Consider the following 20956-nt stretch of genomic DNA (forward strand, 5'->3'; position numbering starts at 1 on the left):
TTGAAGGCAAGTGTGTGTCTGCAAAGGCTTTGAGCCTCCCCGGAAGATGTGGCCTGCCTTGTGTACAGATCTGAGCAGAGCGTTTGTAGAAAGGAAGTGGCTGTCCTGTACTGGGGGCTGAGAGGAAGAGAAGGCATTAGGTTAGGTCTGATCACAAGCTTCTCTTTCTCCCTGTTGTCTGGTTTGTGTGTGCATAGTGCTGGTAATTCTAAATCAGGAGTATGCCAGGGCAGGTTGGTGCAATTTAATAGTTCATTAATTAATTTCAGTAATTCGGACTTTTTTCTCATTGCTATGTGGTGATGGTTTTATTATAGCAGACTAGTGCAATTAGGTAGTCTCTTACATATTTTTCTAATCTTAACACTAATGAAAAATAGTAGCATCAGCATTTTTGTTGCCCTATTGCTCTTCAGGATTCAGTACACGAAAAGAGGCACTCTGTAAACTTGTTGGAGCTGAAGCATCTTGTCTCACTTGATGAAACCTTGTCATTTTTTATAATGGATACAATTCTGGTGCATTTGGTGTGGGACACTAAAAAGTAATGCAGCCAAGGAAATAGGATTTAAAACTTTGTGCTTGCTTTATATGTGATTTTTATGTTATGTTCATGCTTTCTTTAGAACACGGAGGAGAATTTTCCCTAAAATTAACCTCAGAAATTAATCACTAGTGTGAGTAGGGCTGGTTGCATCACCTGTTGTTAAGACAAACTGATCATTTGCATTAGGAGACCCTACTACTTTTAGGTGTTCATAAATCTACAGAATTCTGAACATGTATTTCAGTTATTTCTTACATGGCACTTGCTGTGCATTTCTCCCTGAAGCCTGTTCTGCCATTCCCAAGAACTTGTCCATCCCCATCTGACTTCAGCTCCCACACTCCGAAGAATTGCTTTCGAGGTCAAAGCCAGCCCAGATGACTGTCAGGCCAGCACTTCAGGGCTGCTGGAGGACATCATGGCTTTCTTCAGAGCATGAATGCGGTTGCATCTGGGACTGAGTGCCTGAACTGAGAGTGGATGGTTGGTGCTTGTTTACTGCGGCCTGTCCTGAGGCCAGAGAATCACAAAAATGAGCAGTTTTAAAAGCGTGTGGCCAGGTGATGAATCTGGAGGGGATTATAAAGGAGAGGCTGTGCCTAGAGATCCGCAGTGTCAGGAAGGAGGGAAACTGAGAGTAAGGTTGGTAAAGGACTGAGGGATTTATCTTTATGGGTTATTGTGAACGAAGACGAGCAAGCTTGGTGTTAAAAGCGGGTGGGATGTAAGCCAGCTCTGATCCAAAAGCTGCCTGACTGCATTAGCACAGTGCTAAGCCCAAGCTAATATATCCGGCTTCTCACCAGGGCTTATTAGCTCGGGCTCAGTGCCATACTAACATAGTCACAGGACTTCCAGTTGGCTGGACACCATGTCTGCTTCAAGTGTGAATGGTGCTCAGTGCTGAATGTCTGCTGAGGAGCACCGGGAGGGGCCTGGAGACCTGCCTACACCTTGCTGCTGCTCAGATGCTGCAGACCAGGCCTGCTGAGCAGTGGGAGGGCGGATGGGCATGGGGAGTGCACCCCATTCTCACAGAGCGGAGGGAAAAAGGAGTGCTGCTGAGGAACCAGGAGGAGATGAAACCTGATGGGAGGACCCAATGCACGGAGCCTGGGAGAGGGAGGTGGAAGTAGCTGAAAAGGGAAAATCTAAAGGAATGGACAGGAAGAGAAGATGAGGACTTGCTGGGCAAGGAGTGTGATCAAAAGTCTGTGCTGAGGTATGGAAGATGGGATGAGACAGAAAGAGAAAAAGGGAGGAACAAACTCCAGACCAAGACTGGAATGCAACCAAGATTCCTGAAATGAGTTGTTTCTCTGCTTCCAGCAAGTTACCAGGGGAAGCCCACCAGCAAAGTGTCCTGTCCCAGTGCCAGTGCCAACCTTGAAAAAAAAACAAAAAAAAAACAAAAAAAAACAAAAACCAAGCATATCATTGCGCAGATGGCTCTGCTGGCTGCCTTGGCAGAGCTCTGTCCATGGCAGACGAGTATCCCAGCTCCACTGATGATCTGCATAGGTGTTGGTGTGATGCCAGGTCGCAGGTTCTCCAGTTTTGCTATTTGCAGTTTTAAAAATCAAGAAACTGCAGAAAAAAATATGGAAGAAAATTACTTAAACTCCAAGCTCCAGTACTGCAGAGTTTAGGTTGCTTGCCTAATCTTGCTTTGATCCTTTTATACATTATGATGCAGTTTTTAATTACTCATCTAATTACTTTTTTGCCAGTTACTTGCCTCATTCAAGCATCAGACAAGCTTGCTAGGGGAGGTGAATTGGGGTGGTGTATTAAAATGTTGTCTATAGGACACCTCTTGCCCCCATTTCCTTTGTTGTGACATAGAGGTTAAGTAAGTGGCAGCTGCAGGAAGAAATGTTGCTCTTCCTCAGGGCAGAGGACCTCTACTCTGAGGAGCATTTCTGCCCATGATTCTGAGTAAGATCCATGGCAGTTCAATTCCACGAAGTGTTTTCTATGTGGTCATCAGTGTTGACATTTTCTGGGTGCTTCGTTCGAAGCCCTGCAAATCAAGAGTCATCACAGATGGCAGTAGGAGAAACACTTCGAACTGAGAAAGGAATGCACAGTGCTGAGTAAATCTGCTGCTTCCCCACATTAATGTATACTTCTGATGTCAGTGTCGTCATGTCTCCATTCTTCTTCCACTGAGTGGCAATAGCAATAATACATTCATCTGTATATGGAGGAGAGCCTGAAAATCAGATTAGGCATTATTTGATATTTGTGAGGCGTTCAAGGAGTGCTGTTGCGAAGAGTAAACTGGAAACATACAAAGCTACGTTGGTTAGTTTGCCTTCCATTTGAATACTCTGTAGTAAAAGGAAGGAATTGGGCCTTTCAAGGAGGATGAGAAGAGAAAAAGTTTGGAAGATGACTTTTTGACTGACTGAAATCAGTACTCTTCTACCTAAGCACTGAATCGGGAAGAGATCTGGTGGGAAAAAGATGATCTTGCTTCCTACTTGAGGAGGGCAGAACGAAGCTTCTGTTTGTAACTCTCCACCCAGTACCTCCTAACACGGGGAAGGGCTTACAAAAGAAAAGCCTCCATTTTCTGTAGTTTTGGAGCATTTGTCTTGCTGTGCGAGGCATGTCATCTTAGTGAAGATCTCATCTTGCTAGGCGGAAGGCTTGCGCTGGGTTTTTTAGAACCTTGACTCAGCTTCAGGGAAGGAGGAATGAAGAAGCAGAAGAGCGAACTGGCAGCTGAAACCCTCCTTTCCATGTGTTTGAGCAATCTGTGCTCTTATGAAACCTTTTGAAATCTCAGTTGCTGATGTCTTTCTGACCCCCAAAATTATTCTTGTGCAAATGTTGACACCCAGCAGAGATGAAATCATTGACTTAGGAAAACACATCCAGCTTATCAGAAGCTGCAGGATTCCAGCAGTGTACTGGCAACCCTGGCCTTTCTTTTTTTTTCTTTCCTTTTAAATGTTTGCAGTTAGTAGACAGGTGGCATTTTGAATTGGGCTGTGCATATCTGAGGGAGCAGAGCAGTTCTTCAGTTCATGCAGAGCTGAGACCATGTCACGTACCAAATGGTTTTGTGTTCTGATCTTCTACTCGTGAATTTTCTGTGAGCTTATGATTTTGCTCTGTTTACTAATTTTATGTTGACAGTTTTAATTACACGCTTGTGAAGTGTATAAACAGAAAAAGGACTAGATATGACTTAGAAGTGGGTTTCAGTGCAAGCAGGCACATTTTCCAATTGCATGCAGGCTTTGTGTAAATCTTCTGTGCGGTTTGGACCTGTAGCTCACCAAAATCAAAGGACAGAAAAATTTCTCCATTGACTGTCTTTTCAGCTGGTCCTTTATTGTTGATTTCTTGCTGATTCTGACACCAGATTTCTTTGTTTTGATTGCTGGAGGAAAGTGAACTGAATGTGGGTGGGAAAAAAAAAGAAAACATCTAAAGAACATCTAAAAGCTTTGTCTTCCCATGTCATGCCATTAGAGAACAGGCAGGGAAAAACTGCAGCTATTACAAACTGTTGATTCGTGGACACACGCAAAGCCAGGAGATGCCTTTAAACTTCATCTTATATCTTAGATTTTTAGGGCTATTAGGTAATTCCAAAAAGAAAAACCTGCTTATATGGAGTTGAGGTACTGCTGTGCAGAAGGAGGGGTCAGCCCTTAATAACCTAGCAAAAACCCACAAGTCTCCTTGGTCCGATTTGGAATTCTGCTGTTCCGAGTTTGGGTTTTTGCTTTTTAAATTAAAGGCGTGGCCAAAAGTTCATTATCCCTACGATAAAAACTGTAAAAATAGGTGCGAAACAGCTCTTGTGCAATGTTGTAATTTACCTTTATTTTAAACTGGCTTACACATCTTAATACATTATGACAATCAGAATTATCGGGCCACCAGGCGGAGAGGAGTTTGTTTTGTTAATTGCTCTTGTTAAGCCTAATTACGGAACGGGGTGGAGTGGATGTGAGGGGAGGGAGGGAATTCTCAAATCCTCGGAGCGGTTCCAGGCAGTGCGTGTCGGGGAGCGAGGGCGCGGGTGCGTGCTGTGCGTGCACGGGTGTGCAGCGCTGGTGTGTGTGGCACCGGGCGGATGGCAGGCTTTCCCTTGGACTAACATCCCAAGATGCGTGAGCTGGAGGTGGGGAGCCCGCTCTGTGGGGACACATGAAGGTACAGCTGGACAAAGAAGTGGGTTGTGTTCTCCTTTGTGAATTAACTCCTTTCTTTTCTCTTTTTTTTTTTTTTTCCCCTCGTTATTTTTTAACGACGTATACTGCTTACTTTACTGTTAGTTTTTTTGAGTTTCGTGTTTGGTTGAGTGTCAGATTGGTCTGTTGCTGTGACATGCCGTTCTCTGATGTTACGGGCTTGTAGGCACGAGGTTGGCATACACAACCATGGGTCAGTATTCTGCCTCTGAACTCTTTTCCTTCTTCCCTGTGACTGAGGGAGAGACAGGCCACCCCAAAATGGTGTTGTTTTGACTTTTCAGTGGAAAGTGTGCACCTGCAGAGCTCTTCTGCCTTGCAGGACTGGGGTTTGTTTGTGTGCCCCTGCTCGTCGGCATCCTTGGGAGCCTGCTGGCCAGCAGTTTCTGTTAAGGCAGCTTTTGAGCAAGCAAAATGTAAAACCAAGATTGATATAACAAATCTGTGATCTTCTCTGGGGTATGTTACCTGACTTGTTTGCTGCCAAGGTGGTTTTATTGTTTTGGCTACTGGGTGGAGGGAGGAGACTTAGCAGAGCAGAGGAGTCACGCTTTTGTTTTGTTTAATTATAATGTATGCTTTTAATAAAACCTTTTAGCTCCGTGAATTAAATGGCACTGCAGCCCCGCGCAAGAAGAAAAATGCTACTGCTGTCGTGGCTGACAGCTGAGTGGTGAGGTGGCCGGCCAGGGCTAAGCCTCGGGAGCCTTTCTGTGCTGCCTGCAGATACTGCTGCTTAAATGTGTTTACTTTTTCCGTAGTATTTATACTAGTTAATGTGTCGCACTAGATAAATCTACTTCCTGAGTCCATCTTTCAGCTCACTCTCACCCCTTCCAATTGACAAATGGTTTGAGTTTGACACCGTTTTATCAGTTGAGCCCCTGCTGGGTGCTGCATGCCTGCTTGGTTTTGGTTTATCGTGAAAAGTGAATTATCTGCAATATTTTGTTGCCGTCTAACTAGCAGTTGGCAGGCTTTCCTATAGGAACTGATCTGGGTTTCAGCAAGGGAGGCTGTTGTCTTTCTCTGCAAAGCCCCGTTGTTGCTCTCTGGGAAAACAAAAGATCCTGGAGCTTTCTGAACCGCAATCTGCCGCTGTCCCACTTTCAAGGAGGTGTTTTGTTTGTTGCAGCAGCTTCCTATCTTAAAATGATAAATCAGAAGAACGTGTGCACTGCTTTAAACCCTTGTCTCCAGGGCTTTATGTTTGCTTAGTGTAAGATGCATTATTTTGTGGTAGCCTCTGGTAAGATCTAAACTTTGTTTAAAGGTTACAAAGCAAAAGGGAAAGCATCAACATCTTTAACGGGGTAGTTTGATGGAGAATAGCTGTCAGGAGAAGAACTCTACTGACTTACCTCAAGTGGGTTTCAAATGCATTAGGGATTCATCAATATTAATAGTAGAATAGACATTTCCTGCATTCGTTTGGCATCTTCCATGCTCTTTTTTTTTTTTTTTTTTTTTTTTAAGAGCAACTTAGAGTGCAGTTTTAACACTTACTAAAGTTAATACAAGGGTGATAAGCTAAAGTTAAACAGAAGGAGACCCCTGAGTGTGTGGGGTCGGTCTCTAGGAGTCCTGGAATTTGGTGCTATGCTTCAGAGACAGACTGTGGTGAACTCCTGGGTGAGGCTTCCAGGGCAGTTTGCAAAATGGGTCCACTGGGTCCAGTTCTAACCAGAAGCAGCTAGGGTGAGAATCCAGTTCTGGGGGGGATGACGGGGGGTTGCTATGAAGAGAAGGGTTAAAAAGCACATAGATTTCTAAAACAACACAGTAGCGGCTTGTTCCTGTGTTCAGGGATTAAAAAAGAAAAAGCAAGTCCTTCTGCTTCAAAACCTCTTGTAATGGTTCAGTATGAAAAATAAGTAAATCCAAGGTAATTTGTATTTGTCCTGTATCTTTTAAGACTAGTGATGATCTCTTAAAAAATAGAGAAAGGAAATTTGAGAAGAACTCCAAATTCCTTTGAGACGCAGGGTAAATCCCAGAACATTGCCAGCACTAGGAGTGAACACGTACTGGTAACGATCGTTTCCCAGTGTCCCGCACAGCACATTCCTGTGCGACCCACTGAGCCCTTTAATTCAGGTGAACTCCTCGAAGCGAAGTGAGGCAGGGGCTGGCTTGTTATAGAAAGCTCAGCTAAGAGCTGCAGCCTGTAAAACGTCAAAGCCTGCACGGAGAGCCGTCTGGCAAAACTGGTGATGCAGCAGCTACACATAGAGCAGCGCAGGAGTTTGGCAACTCTTAGTGACAGGGCGATCGGGATCGTCAGTGTGCGTCTGCTCTACTTGTTGATCCTAATGAAAAGTACAGTTTAATCACTGGTGTGCCAAATTGAGCATGATTAGCTGTTATTGCAGATTAGTGCATTGTCTGGGGCTCCAGAATTATTGATCCGGGTGCTGTGTGCCGATGTTTTCCGTGCCCTCTTCCGTAACCTCTTCTTAATGCCTCGGGGAGGGAGGCAGGGAAGGAGAGGAGGAGGAGAGAAGTCCAGATGGGAAGAAAACAGGTCCTGAAAAGACCACATAGGAACTAGGTCAGGTACTCCGGAGATTAAAGAAGCATGCTTCATCCCTGGACGCAGGAGGCAGGGACAAGTAGCATACAATTACGAGGAATTAGAACGGCAACAAGTAGTGCAGATTTATCAGCTTTAATTGTCTATTGTCAGGACAGAGCCCTTCTTGTAGATCAGGCGCTGCCAATGCTTTAATACCTCTAATGGACTCTCTATTGTGGGATTATCTCTCCTAAGGACAATGTCTTTCTTTTAAACTAGTTGTTTGGGGTGAGCAACGAAAAAACAAAAAAGAGGCAAAGGAGCTGCAGCTCTAGGTTTTCCCTTTGGTTTGTCCCATTCTTCAGGATGCGACTAACAGCCCGTTGCTGCTCTTCTGTCAGCAGTTCTGTTCCTGCAGGGGAGCCCAGAGACACCTATTGAACATTAACCCTCTTCGCTCCACCTTCCAGCCAGCTCCTCCAAGAACAATAGGTGCTTGATAAAGAGCAGATAAGCAAGGACACAGGGCTTAGGAATCTCTCGGCTATCTTTATTTTAAAAGCTTTCCTGGGTTTTGCAAAGTAAACATTACAACATTTAAAGAAGGATAAGGTGTCAACTGTTTAATGAGAAGTTGTGTTTAATAGCAGAGGAATTCTTCCCTCCCCCACACGACACACAGGTATGAAAAGACTGTTATTTCACCACTCTGGGGTAGGGAAGGTGGAGAAGTGACAACTGTACTCTCAGCAGCTTAAAGTGCGGTTGCTCAGCCTGCCCCAGCCCAATTCCCTAAGCAGCTCCGACCTCACGCTCTCTGTGTCGAATCCTTCCATCCCAGATGCGTGGTAGCAGCATTGCTGGGTCTGTGATAATCTGTGGGTAAATATTTTCATTTCCAACACACGCACTCCGTCATGGTGCTGAGCTGTTGTTTTTGTTAATCTGTTTTGCAATGCACTCGATGGCCAGTCCTTTGTCTGAGAGGTGGCGAGGTTCCACCCATGGATCACAGTTTCCTGCTGTGTGCACCAGCCCCTCGCCATTGGCAGCCTAGGGAGCTTTCAGATGGAACCAGAACAGGGCTGGATTAGAATCTGAGGCTTCGCGGTGATTCACATCACTATTGTTTGCCCAGGAGATTGAGGAGAGGATACCCCAAAAAGTGCCACGAGGTTTGGAAAGAGGCATGCAAGTTGAATTCATGCAGTTTCTTCTGAGCTGCCTTCGGTGTTTCACATTGCTCTGAGGTGGGTGTTTGAAATATTCGTAGGAGTGAAATTTCTAATACACATATGTATGTGTGTACATATACCATCACATCCCTCCTGTGTAACAATCTGGAAATCAGCCTATCTTAAAGGAAAATTTCCCCAAATACACACCCTTTTTCAAGCTTGTGCTCTGGGCACCAGGAAGACTGGAAAGTGGTTGAAATGCTTTCATTCATTTTCCACAGACTTGGTTGCTACAGGCAGAACATTGAAAAAGCTGTATATGGGATGTGGAAAGTAGATTTTTATGCTGAGGTTTGCTTGCCCAGGATAAATTTGAGTCGGCAGAAACATGCAAAGACAATACAAGGGTTGTTGTGTAGGGTTCTGGTTATCATGCTTACCTCTCCTAGGTCCACAGTTTCTGAGAGTGCAATGGAAAGGCAAGAGGGAATCTTCTGTGATCCCTCTATCCTTCTCATAAGGAACAGGGAGCTGGCTCCTTCCGTGTAGTCAGTTCTCCTCCTCACCCCAAAGTCTGTTGCTTTCTCCTACTTTGAACAAAATAAAAACAACAGCAACACAGTGAGAAGTGTGATGACAAAGCTGCTGCAGCTGTTGCAGCTTTCTCAATACCTTCACCCAAGTTTCCCTCCTGGGAAACAAGAGTGAGTGTCTTCACACTGTTGCGTCCGTGCTGCTGGGCTGCACTCACAGCAAAGAGAAGCTGAGCTTCTCACGGTGACTTCTCACTCTCCCAGCAGCATGCCCAGACAGACATTTCCTCAAACTCGAACTAAACCTGCTTCTGTGTGCTGCAAGACTGTTTTTTGTTTGTTTGTTTGTTTTTGTTTTTGTTTTTTTGTTACTGTTTTTGTTTTTCTATTGGAAGAGGATTGTTTGGGCTTATTCAGAGTCATCTGAGCAGCATTTTAATAAGGCCTAGCTGGAAACAAAAAGGGAAATGGCATCTTCATTTGGCTTCTTTTTTTCTCTTTTTAGGGAACATTTCCTTAGAGGATCAAAGAACATCGAAATCTAAGGAGCCATCAAGGCCTGCACTAGAGTGCAGCCAAAAGGTCTCCTCTTGCTGTTGCACATCAGAGAACAAAATAAACGTGCAGGCATTTGGAACTGCTAGGAGGCAGTGGCCAAGGTGCTCTGTAATTAAAGGCAGTCCCTGAGAGCTGCACGCATTAATGTAAAAGCCTCCTGGCTACAACATACACCGCCCCAAAAGCCCTTGCAAAAACCTTCATGTAGATTCAAGTGTGATTTTAATTTCTCTCCTTATAAGCAGTCCCGTGCTGGAGTAGTCCAGGGCACAGAAAGCTTCAGAGATCATATCTGGAGCCCATAGGCTGTGTTTTGGAAAGGTCAGGTCGGTGTGTGGGCAGAAGGCTTTAGCTCACCCTGTCGCTCAGCCACCAGGGCATGCCCTCACTTTGGCACGGGCCACATTCTCAGAAGCACAGCCCTGAAATGTGAGTGTATCTCAGCAGAACTTGAAGGAAGCTCTTCTTTTGAGTGCTGCTTCTTTTAGAAGAAGTGCAGTCGTGCAACTCCATCGCCTACCTTCTCTGAGTGGTGACCACAACTGGTCCCCAAATGTTTACTAGCACCAGGATGCCTACATACAGGAAGTGGGGAAGGGGGTGGGTCTGGTAGTGGCTCTTGATGTGGTCAATCCGGCACTGACCTTTTTTGGGTAAGGGGATGGGGAGGATGTGAAAATGAGACTGCGCTTTAATCTTTCGTGTGCATTTTATCTCTCCTCTGACTTTCTGAAGAAGTTTCGTAGGCTCGAGGCAGCTCCCTGCCCTCCTCCTTCCCCCGACGCTTCCCGCTCTGGCGGGGAGAGGAGAGTGGCAGCAGCTGAGCCGAGGCCTCCGCTTGTTGTTGAGCTGAGGCGGTGATAGCATCAAAGGAAATGGATGGGGATTTCTGAGATCAGAGCCGCTAGAGCCATTCATGATTTGTTGCCAGGCTGAAAGCTGCTGCAGAGAGAGCTGCCTAAGAAATGCTGATTAATACGGTAATTGAGGTTTTCTATGAGCGAGAAGGAAAAAATGAAAATATGACTAAAAATGATCTTTTTTGAAATGAACAACATTTGAAATTGCACATTCCAGACAATGGCAGCTACTGGTATGAAAGATTTTTATAAAAGAGCAGACAGCTGCCGGTTGAGTAGGGCATCTTTTTATGTTTCTGTATTAAAGAGGAAGGTCAGAAGGTCGATCTGTGTATTTCTTTAATAGCAGAGCTTCCTTTATGACCTGGCTTTAGCACACATTCTTTACAATTTGTTCTCTCTCTCCTTGATAAACTTGCTTTTATTTGGTATCAGGCAGCGCTGAGTGCCAGGGTGATCCCTTCCTCTCTGCAGCACCGGGGGGCTGATTTGGGGCCGACTTCAGCGTGTGCCAGTTATTGGCAGCTCATGCGCTCAGTGGGCTGCCCTTGCTCAGCTGGGCTCTGGCAGAGTTCTTTTAGCATTGGCATCCTCATGTTGTCCCAGTGAGTGTGTCACTTCGTCTCACCTGATCTGTGCTCTGCCTCTTCTCCCTCCTTGGAGGAAGGATCTGATCTTTTCCAGCTTTCCTTCACATTAACATCAGCCCCTGAAGGAGACGCAACAACCCTATTTTTCTTGTGCCCTCCTCTTTTTTTCCTGTCACTCTAACAGGGAAGTGAAAAGCTCTGAAACAACTGCCTCTCAAAGTGAGACTATTTTTTGGTAAAATAATCACCTTCAGTATGACTACATTGTTTTTCTGCTCTATGCGGTGTGACTCAGCATCAGTTAATTAACCCAATCAAGTAGGCCGGATTTCTCTCCTTTAATGAGTGTCTCTTCCTCCTTCAGAGCCTTCATAGCCCTCATTTTGTCTGTGCCTGGCTGCTACCCCACGCAGCCAATGCCACCCACACCCCCCAGCCCAGCACCGGGGCCACCTCTGGCGGAGTCCCTCAGGGTGGCGGTGACAGCAGGACACCATTCATAGGCAGCTGCCCCACTTTTGCCCGCAGCCATGAGCCCTCCATGCCAGAGCACATGAAGGTCTTTGCACAGATGTACTATTCTCAGCACTGCGGGCCAAGAGTGGCAAAGTAATCCTCCTCACCGTGCTTTATCGGGGAGGAGGAACGGGCGGAGGGAAAGGGCTGGGTGTGCACCTGCCAGAGAAGCAGTGCTGGGGCAGCAGTGAGAAAGGTGTTGGAGATAGATGAGAGGGCTTGCCTCAGCCTGTGATGGGCTGAGCGTGGCTGTAAATGGAGCCATGCATCATTGTTCCTCTGAGCTGGAGGATGCCTTGCTGTGGGGACAGGACCACTGGAGGAAGTAAGGCATCTGGCTGTTTTGCAATGAGAAGCAGGAATGCTCTTAATAATAAACAAACAGGACATTGTATGCCATCATCACAGGATGTCCTTCCTTTAGCCAGCACATTGGCTTGGGTTGGGGGAAGAAATTGGGCTCGGGGTCTGCTAATGACTATTGCAACTCTCCTCCCACCACGATCACTTTCATATTACCCAGCACAAGGACCAGTGCTCATTTGTTTATTATTATTATTATTATTGACGCTGCAAAAGAGATGTCAAGTTTTGAAGTGCCGCCTGCTGTGCGTTTCCCTCCTGCACTTCCCTGTTATTATATGGGGAGAGGGGGGTTTTATTTAAAGGGAGAAACTGCAATGATTTTCCTCATTCCTTTTACAAACCATTAGAGACCCCATGAAGGAATAAAACCAAAATAACAAGACTCCTGGACGGAGCTTATCAAACTGCTGTAATCACTGAGATTTGCAAGTAGGGCTTTAAATCAGGGTTGCAGTTTGGTACCCTAGAAGTCATTTTTCCTTCTAATTTTCATAGCATCCTCACCACTTAAATCGGTGGGGGGGGGACTGGAAACGGAGACCTCTGGTGCTCTGAGCTTCAGCCAGCGTTAAAACAAAACAAAGCAAACACGCATTTCGTGTAAAGGGGGGGTTAGCAGAGCGCGGTGCCCTCCCCGCCCGCCCGTAGGTGCCCCTGTGGGGCTGTCCCCACAGCCGGGGCAGGCGGTGCCCGCGCCGGGGAAGAGCCAGAAACGAAATGAAAGAAGCAAAGTTCCCTCGCGTTGCGTGAGGGCCGGGGCCGCAGGTACCGCCCCACCTCCCGCCCGGGCATCGGCGGGGCGCCTCATTGGGAATCCGAAGCGGGGAGGGAGCGGGAGCGGGCTGCAGCCTTTGCTGTCTCACTCAGCCCTCCAGTGTCTCGGAAAGGCAAAAGCAGCGAGCGCGCAGCACCTGTCTGCGGCGGGAGGAGGAGCGGGAGGGCGCGGAGGCGCTAGGTGTGAGTCAGTCTCCCGGGGACCCAGCGGCTGGAAGGAAGAAGCAATGTTTACTCGGTAGATATGAGCGAGATCCGCCGCGGACGAGGGGCTTCTGTGCGGAACCGCTCGCCGACTCAGCCCCGGTAAGCAGCGCCGCGCCGCCCCCGCCCCGCACCGGACCCGGGAGCCCCGCACCGGACCCGGGAGCCGCCGGCGGAGCTTTCCCGGCCGGGCAGCTCCGACCCCGTGCCCGGCTCCGGTACATCGTAGCCCCGGACCACGGCCTCAACCGGGAGGCGGCTGCAGCCCTGCGGTCCCTCAGCCCGGCGTACCGCAGCGCCGTGTTCCCGCAGCCCGGCGTACCCGCAGCCCGGTGCCCCGCAGCCCGGCGCTGCCTGTCCTCGTCTCGTAAGCCCGTGTTCTTCCCCCCTCCTCTCCTCCCCCCCCCCCTGCCCTCGGCCCTTTCGTTTTGTCGGAGGAGGGATGCGAATGTCGCGGGGCTGCGTTTTCTATACGGGATAAGCGTAACGAGGCTGCGTGCCGGGTGAGCGCCGTTCCGAGCGCCCGGCGTGAGCGCGGAGCTGGGTTCTTTATTTACCTCGGGGAAGGAGCGTCCTGCTACCTGCTTGGTGCCGTGTTTGTTAACACAGCTTTTGTCCCACATAGAAAGAGTGGCTTTGGAGGAATTTCTTATGCAGGGATCCTAGCCAGTGCTTTGAGAGAGTAATTCTTGAGTTGCCATCCAAATCACAAAGGATACGAGGACTTTTTTTTTTATTTTTATTTTTTTCCAGTTTCCCCCCTCCTTTTCTTTGCTTTTTTGGCCCCCGGGAATGCGTGGCAGCACTTTGTGAGGGGCGGTGGGGATGCTGGCAGGATGTCGGCTCGCTCGGCCGCCAGTGCCAAAGGATAAGGGGACGGCAGGAGGGGGGTGGGGGGGCAGGTTGTTTTGAAAGTTGTTTGTGTGTTGAGAGCCGGTGGGAAAGTTCAGGCTTCCCCATTTGGAAAAGGCAAGGCTGGGTTCCGCTCTTCCAACATGCGCTTTCCATTTTTAGCTTCATTCAGACGCAGACAGCAGCTCCTTTCCTCTTCCTCTCCTTGTTTGTGTGACACTTTCTGAGGCAGCCTTTCCACAGGCAACCGAGTGGTCGTGCGGCCGTGACCCCGCGCTTTCTTGGGCATGGAATATTTTTTTTTCTCGGAGGCATTAAGGAAGGGCTCTGAGAAAGGTACAGGGTTGTCAGCCCGGGGATTTTTTCCTCTTTGTTTTGGTTGCCTCCTCGCTATGACCGAGGCATTTCAAGGCGCTGCTTCAGCCAGCGCAGCTTCGTTTACATTGCTTTTTGGCTATTACTCAACTGTACCAGCTATCCTGCATATGCTTTTAAAGTGTCACAGACTGCTGCATTAGTCACGCTGTCTCAACGGAAACCACAACACTGAAGGACAATGAGGATTAAAGGCTGTTTTCTTATTTTCCAGGCTGCTACACAGTGTAGCTCGGACGCTGTGAGTTTCAAGAATCTGGTGAAAGGGAGAGAGTGGACAATGAAAATGGACATGGAGGATGCTGACATGACCCTGTGGACGGAGGCCGATTTCGAAGAGAAGTGCACATACATCGTCAATGACCACCCATGGGACCCCAGTGCCGATGGAGGCACCCTCACTCAGGCAGAGGCTTCCTTGCCAAGGAACTTGACTTTCAAATACGCATCAAACTGCAAAGAGGTAAGCGGCGGTGCCCGGGGAAGGTTGGAGTCAGACGAGCCAAACCACGGGGCTTCGGAAAGTGTGCGCTCGCCTTGCCTTCCATTCTTTACTCATGCACGCTACGCCACCACTGAGTGCTGCCCACTGGCTTTTAAGATGGGACTCTCATGATACTTTTAAGAAACAGTGGACAGGGCTTCTGTCGTGTGGTATTTGCACTGGGAATCGCGTCCAGCCTGTCTCTGAACCCGGCTCTGAGCCAATTCACAAACAGTTAAATTTTCACACAATTTGAACAGCATCTGAATAAGCATATTTAAACTGCGGGGTGGTTCCCTGTGCCAATTTCTTGACTGCTGTTTGCCAGGACCATTCATTGCTTCTGGCACAGAGATTAAAGTGCCTCAGTTGTCCAATAAATAGCTTTAAAAAAAGTAGAGGGAAAAAAAAAAAAAAACAACACAAATTCCTGGAAATGTATTTAATTATTTCTTTTTGTTTTCCCTTTGGTTATGAAATTGCTTTATTCTTTTCGTGAGCTCGCCATGGTCCCGACTTCCTAAATTCTTCAATTCGGCGTATTGATTGAGGAGGTGACTCAGTAAGCTGGACAGCAGGATAGCCATAGCTCAGATTGACTTGTGTTTATCTGGGACAGCATCTTCACTGGTAGCTGGCTGTGCGAGTCTGTCCTATCCGTGTCCCTGGAGTGGGTGCATTCTTTGTTGTTGTTTCAGAAGGGCTGGAAAGAAATGAGCCCGGATGAGCAATTTGGTTTTGTGTTTACTCCTTCCTATAGAGTAGCTATTATAGCTAGGTGTGATGTTCAGCAGGGTAATAACCCAAGGGACAACCCTTCATTTCTCCTTGTGCTGAGACTGGTGGTGTGGCAGCTATTACCTGTGCTTCTGCTTTGGCTAAACACACTGACCACAGAGCTGAGGAGAAATACACTCATCTGTGTCTATCAAATGTTTCCTTCTAAAGCAGGTACTTGTTTAGTCCTGCATGCACAAATAGGGCTGGACCCCCAGCTGGAGGGTATTGGCACCGTGGAATCGAGTTTGGCAGTGCCTTGTACAATGCCTGGTAGGTTTGCTAAGAGGTTAAAGCTAAATTCCCATGTAAGATTGCTCTTCTCTTCCCATCTGCCCTACCCTGCCCCGCAGAACTTGGCAGAGTAAGGACGCGCTCCCAAAAAAAAAAGCTCAAAACCTTGTTTTGCCTCACTGTATCATGAGATGCATCTGACTTTGAGGAGAGAGAACGCCGTAGCTTCACTGTGTGATGCAGAGAGCTTTCTGGGCTGAAGGATGGGCTTGTGGCACAGGGCCCAGGCAGCCAGCTGGGGACTAACTGCCCAGCTCAGGCTTGGATCTGCAGCCATGGTAGTGATTGTCCAAGCAGCTTTCAGAATTCCCAGCACTATGTTGGGAATTATCAGCATGCAGTTTTCTTGTGCTATAGCTGAGCTCAGTGAATTGAGGTGGGAGGATTGCTATGATTGCTGTACAGGAGGTGGGGGGAAGGAGAATTTGCTGAAGGGTTCCAAGTCCTTCCTTGTCAAGTATGACCCGCACAGCTCCTTGCTAGTGGGAGTCTGAATATAGGACATCCTCCTTTTGTTCTCCAGAGCTCCCCATGCCCATTTATTTGCGCTGAATAGCACCTTCTGGCAAGAGCAATAGGAACTCAGGAGCCCTGTCTATTTCTAACGTAGCTCTGTAAGAAAGGGACTTGCTTGTTTTCTGTGAAAGGTCTGGTGCTGCAACTGTGTGGACATGTCACTTGTTTGCTGCTTGTCTGCAGGGTGAGATAGCTGCGTGTGGCACAGCCTGTTTGTCCTCTCACGGCTCCTGACGTGAAGCAATATTTTTTTGTATCTACCTTGTAAGTCTTGATTTTGTTCGGTGGGGTCAGAATTGGGTCTGTGTTTCTCTTACGCATTGGCATCTGCGGGGTCACAGGGGGAGCCTGGCTCTGGTTTTGACCTCATGGAAAACCACCAGAGTTCTGACAGCGCGATAGGGTGGGATTTTTCACTTGCAAAAGTCTGAGGTAAGGCATCGGGGGATGCTTGCGTGCGTGTTTGCCAGCGGATCTCAGATGTGAGCTGTTTTCATTGTTAACTTTCAGGAGAACTGTGGCTTCGTCTGGTTGAGAGTTTTAAATGCTGAGTCAATTTATTGACAAAAACATGTCTAATACACTGCTTGTGAAATGCTAAATACTGTCATGATTAGATCATGTGGTTGACATGATTAGCATTGTATCTCCATTTGGAGAAGGAAAAGTACTGCGTGCCTGCCTAGGAGGGAGGAAGTACAAGCGCTGCTGTTTGGGGAGGGCTGCTTTTTGTGTTTCTTTTCCTCGCACGCTTTGTGAAGTGAGTAGTGCCTCAGTAAGAGCTTATTGAATTTGCGAGAGTCCATGACACATCATACTCTTGTTTATTCTTGGATCTCGATTGGGGATTTTTCTGAAGGACGCATTTTTCGTTATGAGTTCACACTATGTGTCAGCATTTTAAAAAATGAATTACTACTGCTCGTAACATTCTGGGCTGCTAGATTTACGTGAAGTCATTTATTTATTCCTATGCATGAATTATTTATCTTTGTTCCAGTTTTAGCACTTGTCAAAAATGGACAAAACACAGTGCCAAACTCACACTCAAGAAGGCCATATGTGAATAATCTTTTTCATTTCAAAACATTTTTTTTTCAGTAGTTTTTCCCTTTGGCTTCACTTATAGCCCAAACAGCCCTTCTTGACATCACATGGCAGTTATTCGGCTGCCTTGAATTCTGCCAGTGCCCCATCCTGGCACCCCATCCTGTGCTCTTGACAGCGAGAACAGATCTCAGAGAGCCAATAACTTCTTGCATGTCTCTGATAAGGAAGCTCTTCAGCAGTGGACCCTGTTTTGAGGCAGTGATTTGGAGCTGTTACCAATGTACCTCACACACTTGCTGTCAGGCTTTTATTTCTTTCATATATGATCAGTGAGGAAGCAGTCTGAAAACATCTCTTCTGGCAGCACTTTTAGAAAGTGTTAGCTGAATGAAGAGTTAATTTTAAGTGGGTTTATGCAACTGTAGACCTAGGAGTTAAGAAAAATCACCATTATTCTAAAGCACATGATGGCTTGTCCTGATTTGCATCTGGAAAATACTGCTATTTCACAGTGCACTGGAGCCAGTAAGATTTTTAATTTTTTAAACGTTTTGTTGTGTTTTTGTTATTCCTTTAAAGCTATTGGTCCCGTTGTAAAACACCCTCCTCTGTAGGAATCCGTCGGAGTTTTCATTTATTTCAATGCTCTCACTACAAACAAAGCTGTAGGAGTGCTGGTCTTTTAAAGCCCTTGCTAACAGTGAATCCATGCTCAGCGCTGCTCTCTTCTGTGTGGGAGCTGCGGGCTTGTCGTGCTGCACACTGGCCCGCTGTTGCTGACAGATGTGCTGAGGCAGCGGTGAGGCCAGTGCTGCCCATAAAGCATCCAGTGGATGGGCTCCCCTCAGGCCAGCTGAAGAATGAAAGCCCTGCCGTGCCCAGCACCCAGCCAGTGGGACGATGGCAGCTCAGCCCTCGCACCACATTAGGACCCTGGTCAGTTCCAGGGCCGTGGCCACTCTGGGCTGGGTGCTCCCTGCCACGCAGCTCCCAGCTCCCCGCAGCCCCACGGTGCAGCCGTTGTTCCTTAAGGCCAGCAGGGCCCTCATGTGCGTTCCATGGCGAAGGAGCGGAAGCTCCTGCCAGCTTCGGCCAGCGCATTAAGATCATAGAATCATAGAACCATATCGGCTTTGGTTTGGTCCTCACAGTACAAATGATGTTTTACGGAAAGGAAGGAAAGTTTTACGGAAAGGATGTGTCTGTGGCACAGTTGGGAGAGTGCTAATAGTTGTTAAGAGGCTATAGCCTAAAGAGAGAGGGGATAAGTGTCAGTAAAGAAGATAACATTCTGCAAATAGCATTTTGCTCACTTACTGCATAGGTTAGTTTGGCATGCTTGCAGGGGCTGTGTAAGGGTAGAAGGCTTATAACGGTGCAAGCAGAACTCAGGCCACACTCCTCTCTGCTTCCCTGCCATGAGACTGCTTTGAAAGGTCTCACAAGACGGAGAAATGTGCTGAAGGACACCTGGTGGACGCAAGTCTGAAATGCCTCTCTGCAATGGCTTGTTGGCAGCCTGCAGCCAGCTTCCCCTCAGTCTGGCCACGCAATTCCATTGCTGTTTAGCTGCAGCCCTGAGCAGCTCTGCACTCTGCAGGCTCCTGTTAAGCTAATCCCAAAGCCACAGCCTTTTGGCTGTGCAAGGGTCTGATGGTGGCCTGGAGCCTGGTGCTGGCTTGGCACGATGGTCCCCACCCCCAGAAGGCAGCCCTGCTCCAGCACCAACACCAGCACTGACTCCTGAGGACACTGGTACCAGAAAGCCACTCTTGGTTCAAGATCGGCTGGGCAGCTTTAGTCTGATTCAGCAGAGCAAGCACACACATCTAGAACTTCTGCCAAAATCACCTTCTGATAGTAGGGAGTGAGAAGCTGTCCTCGTGTTCTGGGGAGGAAGCAAACGCTCTATGGAAGTGGATATCAAAAAGCGTCTGCTGTGTCAGAGGTGCCAGTGCACAGCGAGTGTTTCAAGTTGACTGGTTCAAGGAGTGATTTCTAGAGATTCTGAGAATTTCATTAAAGTCGTTTTAATTAAGGGCAAGATATTTTAAAACCATGAAAAAAAAAACCTGCTACCTTGCAGTCAAACTGGTAGAATATGCAATATCTTGGTAGTGAACTTCTCTTGAGAGGGCAGATGGATGTAAATGAAGATATATGGGGAAGATGTGAAGAACATCTGCCTTTTTCAGCTCTCTATGAGAAAAAATACAAGCAAGACAAAAATAAAACTGAGCCACTGAGCTTGTTTCAGCTTGTGGTAGGTGTAGGAAAATTTCTGGAAGTCCCTTTTTTGTCTCTTCAGTCCAGATGCACAGATCAATGGAGCATTTAACTACCTCTACTGTTGACATTTAATTTGTTTTGTGGTGTTCTGAAACATGTTAAAATACAGACAAGCATGAACAACAACCACGCCACATACACCCAGCAATCTGTTTCCGGGTGGATTATCTCCTTGATGCTTGGGCTGTTATTTGTTCCCTTTATTTTGACATCTCACATGAAATTATGCCAGGCATTAGTTGGTTACTGGGATTTTTAATCTTAACCAATACACAGACAAGTACTTCTCTGTCTCTCCCTTTCTCACACTGAAGGTGATGCAATAGAAGAAAATGTACCATGAGAAAATCACAAGGTTTAGCTAATTTGTGAAGTGCTGTCTGCAGTTCAAGGTTTTTACCGTCTTCTGCTGTGAAGGACTGGTAAAAAGAAAATGAAATGCTCTCTGAAGTGAGCTAACTGCAGGGTTTGGTGACTGCTAATCTGCTTTGGTAAGAATGTTTATTCCTTGCTGGGTACAGACAGCAGTAATCCCCATACTCAGTGTTTATCAACAAACTCTGCTGTTGCTGTCTTGTTGAAATCCTGATGAGCAAAAAGACAGTTATTAAGTGGCAAGATGCATGAAGGAAACACGATTAATATGTTTTGCCATGAAGGTTTCGTTATAATACCAGGTTGATGGGCTTTTTAAAATCCTTTCTCTCCACTGTCTTAGCAGCAGGATCAATCTTGCATAGTCTTGGGTTTCTGGTTTACAGAATTGCTGTTTTTAAGTGTTCTCTGGATGTTTTAAATTTAGGAAGATTGGTGAGAAACAGAGAGGAACAAAACCAATAACTCAGCAGTGTTTTGCAAAGGGTTACTCCAAGGCACGTTCTTCTGAATAATGATGAATTGCTTCCTGATTTGTGGTCAGTGACTTTTTTTGGTGTAATTACTGTCAAGAAGGAAGCTGAGCAACTAGAGTACATTTCTTAGACCTAGCAGTGGAGCATTTTCATCAAAACCTTTACGCCTTTTTGACCAAACCCACTTGTCAGATGTTACCGGAACTGCTGCCTCCTTTTTATAAAAGAGGGTGATCTGTGAGTACATGTCACACTGCCATTTTCGTGTTCTGCTTTGTATGCCACTACTGATGAGAGAATTGTAGGTCTTGTTTTTCTCCTTTTAGCTATGAGGAGGGGTGTGGAGTAAGAGGAGTAGGGGTAGAGTTTCACTTTGACCTGGAGAGGCAGTCATTCCAATTCCTAACTGTAACTGGCTGTGTAGCAGCAAAGTGATTGATAGTTCTTGAATATTTTTATTTGCTAGAACTAGGCTTTAGAGGTTGCCTTTTAGTAGGAAAAGTAACTTACGAAGTTGACAATCTCTATATATTTTGCTTACTGTCTCTTCCTGTATTTGTACAAAACACATTTTTCAGGCAGTGTTCATCCTTGGCTTCGGTAAGACTTGTCT

At 46.9% G+C, this 20956-nt stretch overlaps 1 protein-coding gene across 7 annotated transcripts in view; it reads left to right on the forward strand.

Moving 5' to 3' along the window:
• Window positions 1-20956, forward strand: part of PRDM1 (PR/SET domain 1) — a 98479-nt gene that overhangs the window by 61071 nt on the left and 16452 nt on the right. For 3 of the 7 annotated variants that reach the window (XM_042826121.1, XM_042826095.1, XM_042826103.1), the window contains one exon: window positions 14297-14545. In XM_042826121.1, coding sequence (XP_042682055.1) covers window positions 14363-14545 — 183 coding nt within the window. In that variant the 5' untranslated portion in view covers window positions 14297-14362. Of the gene's footprint in view, window positions 1-12761; window positions 12958-13928; window positions 14044-14296; window positions 14546-20489; window positions 20645-20956 lie in introns of those variants that run through there. The other 4 variants (XM_042826131.1, XM_042826085.1, XM_042826150.1 and 1 more) reach the window with 4 other exon arrangements.

The sequence above is a fragment of the Centrocercus urophasianus genome, unplaced genomic scaffold (assembly GCF_019232065.1).
Source record: "Centrocercus urophasianus isolate 14NV4802_14NV808 unplaced genomic scaffold, USGS_Curo_1.0 seq_10, whole genome shotgun sequence".
In the NCBI taxonomy this organism is placed as follows: Eukaryota; Metazoa; Chordata; class Aves; order Galliformes; family Phasianidae; genus Centrocercus; species Centrocercus urophasianus.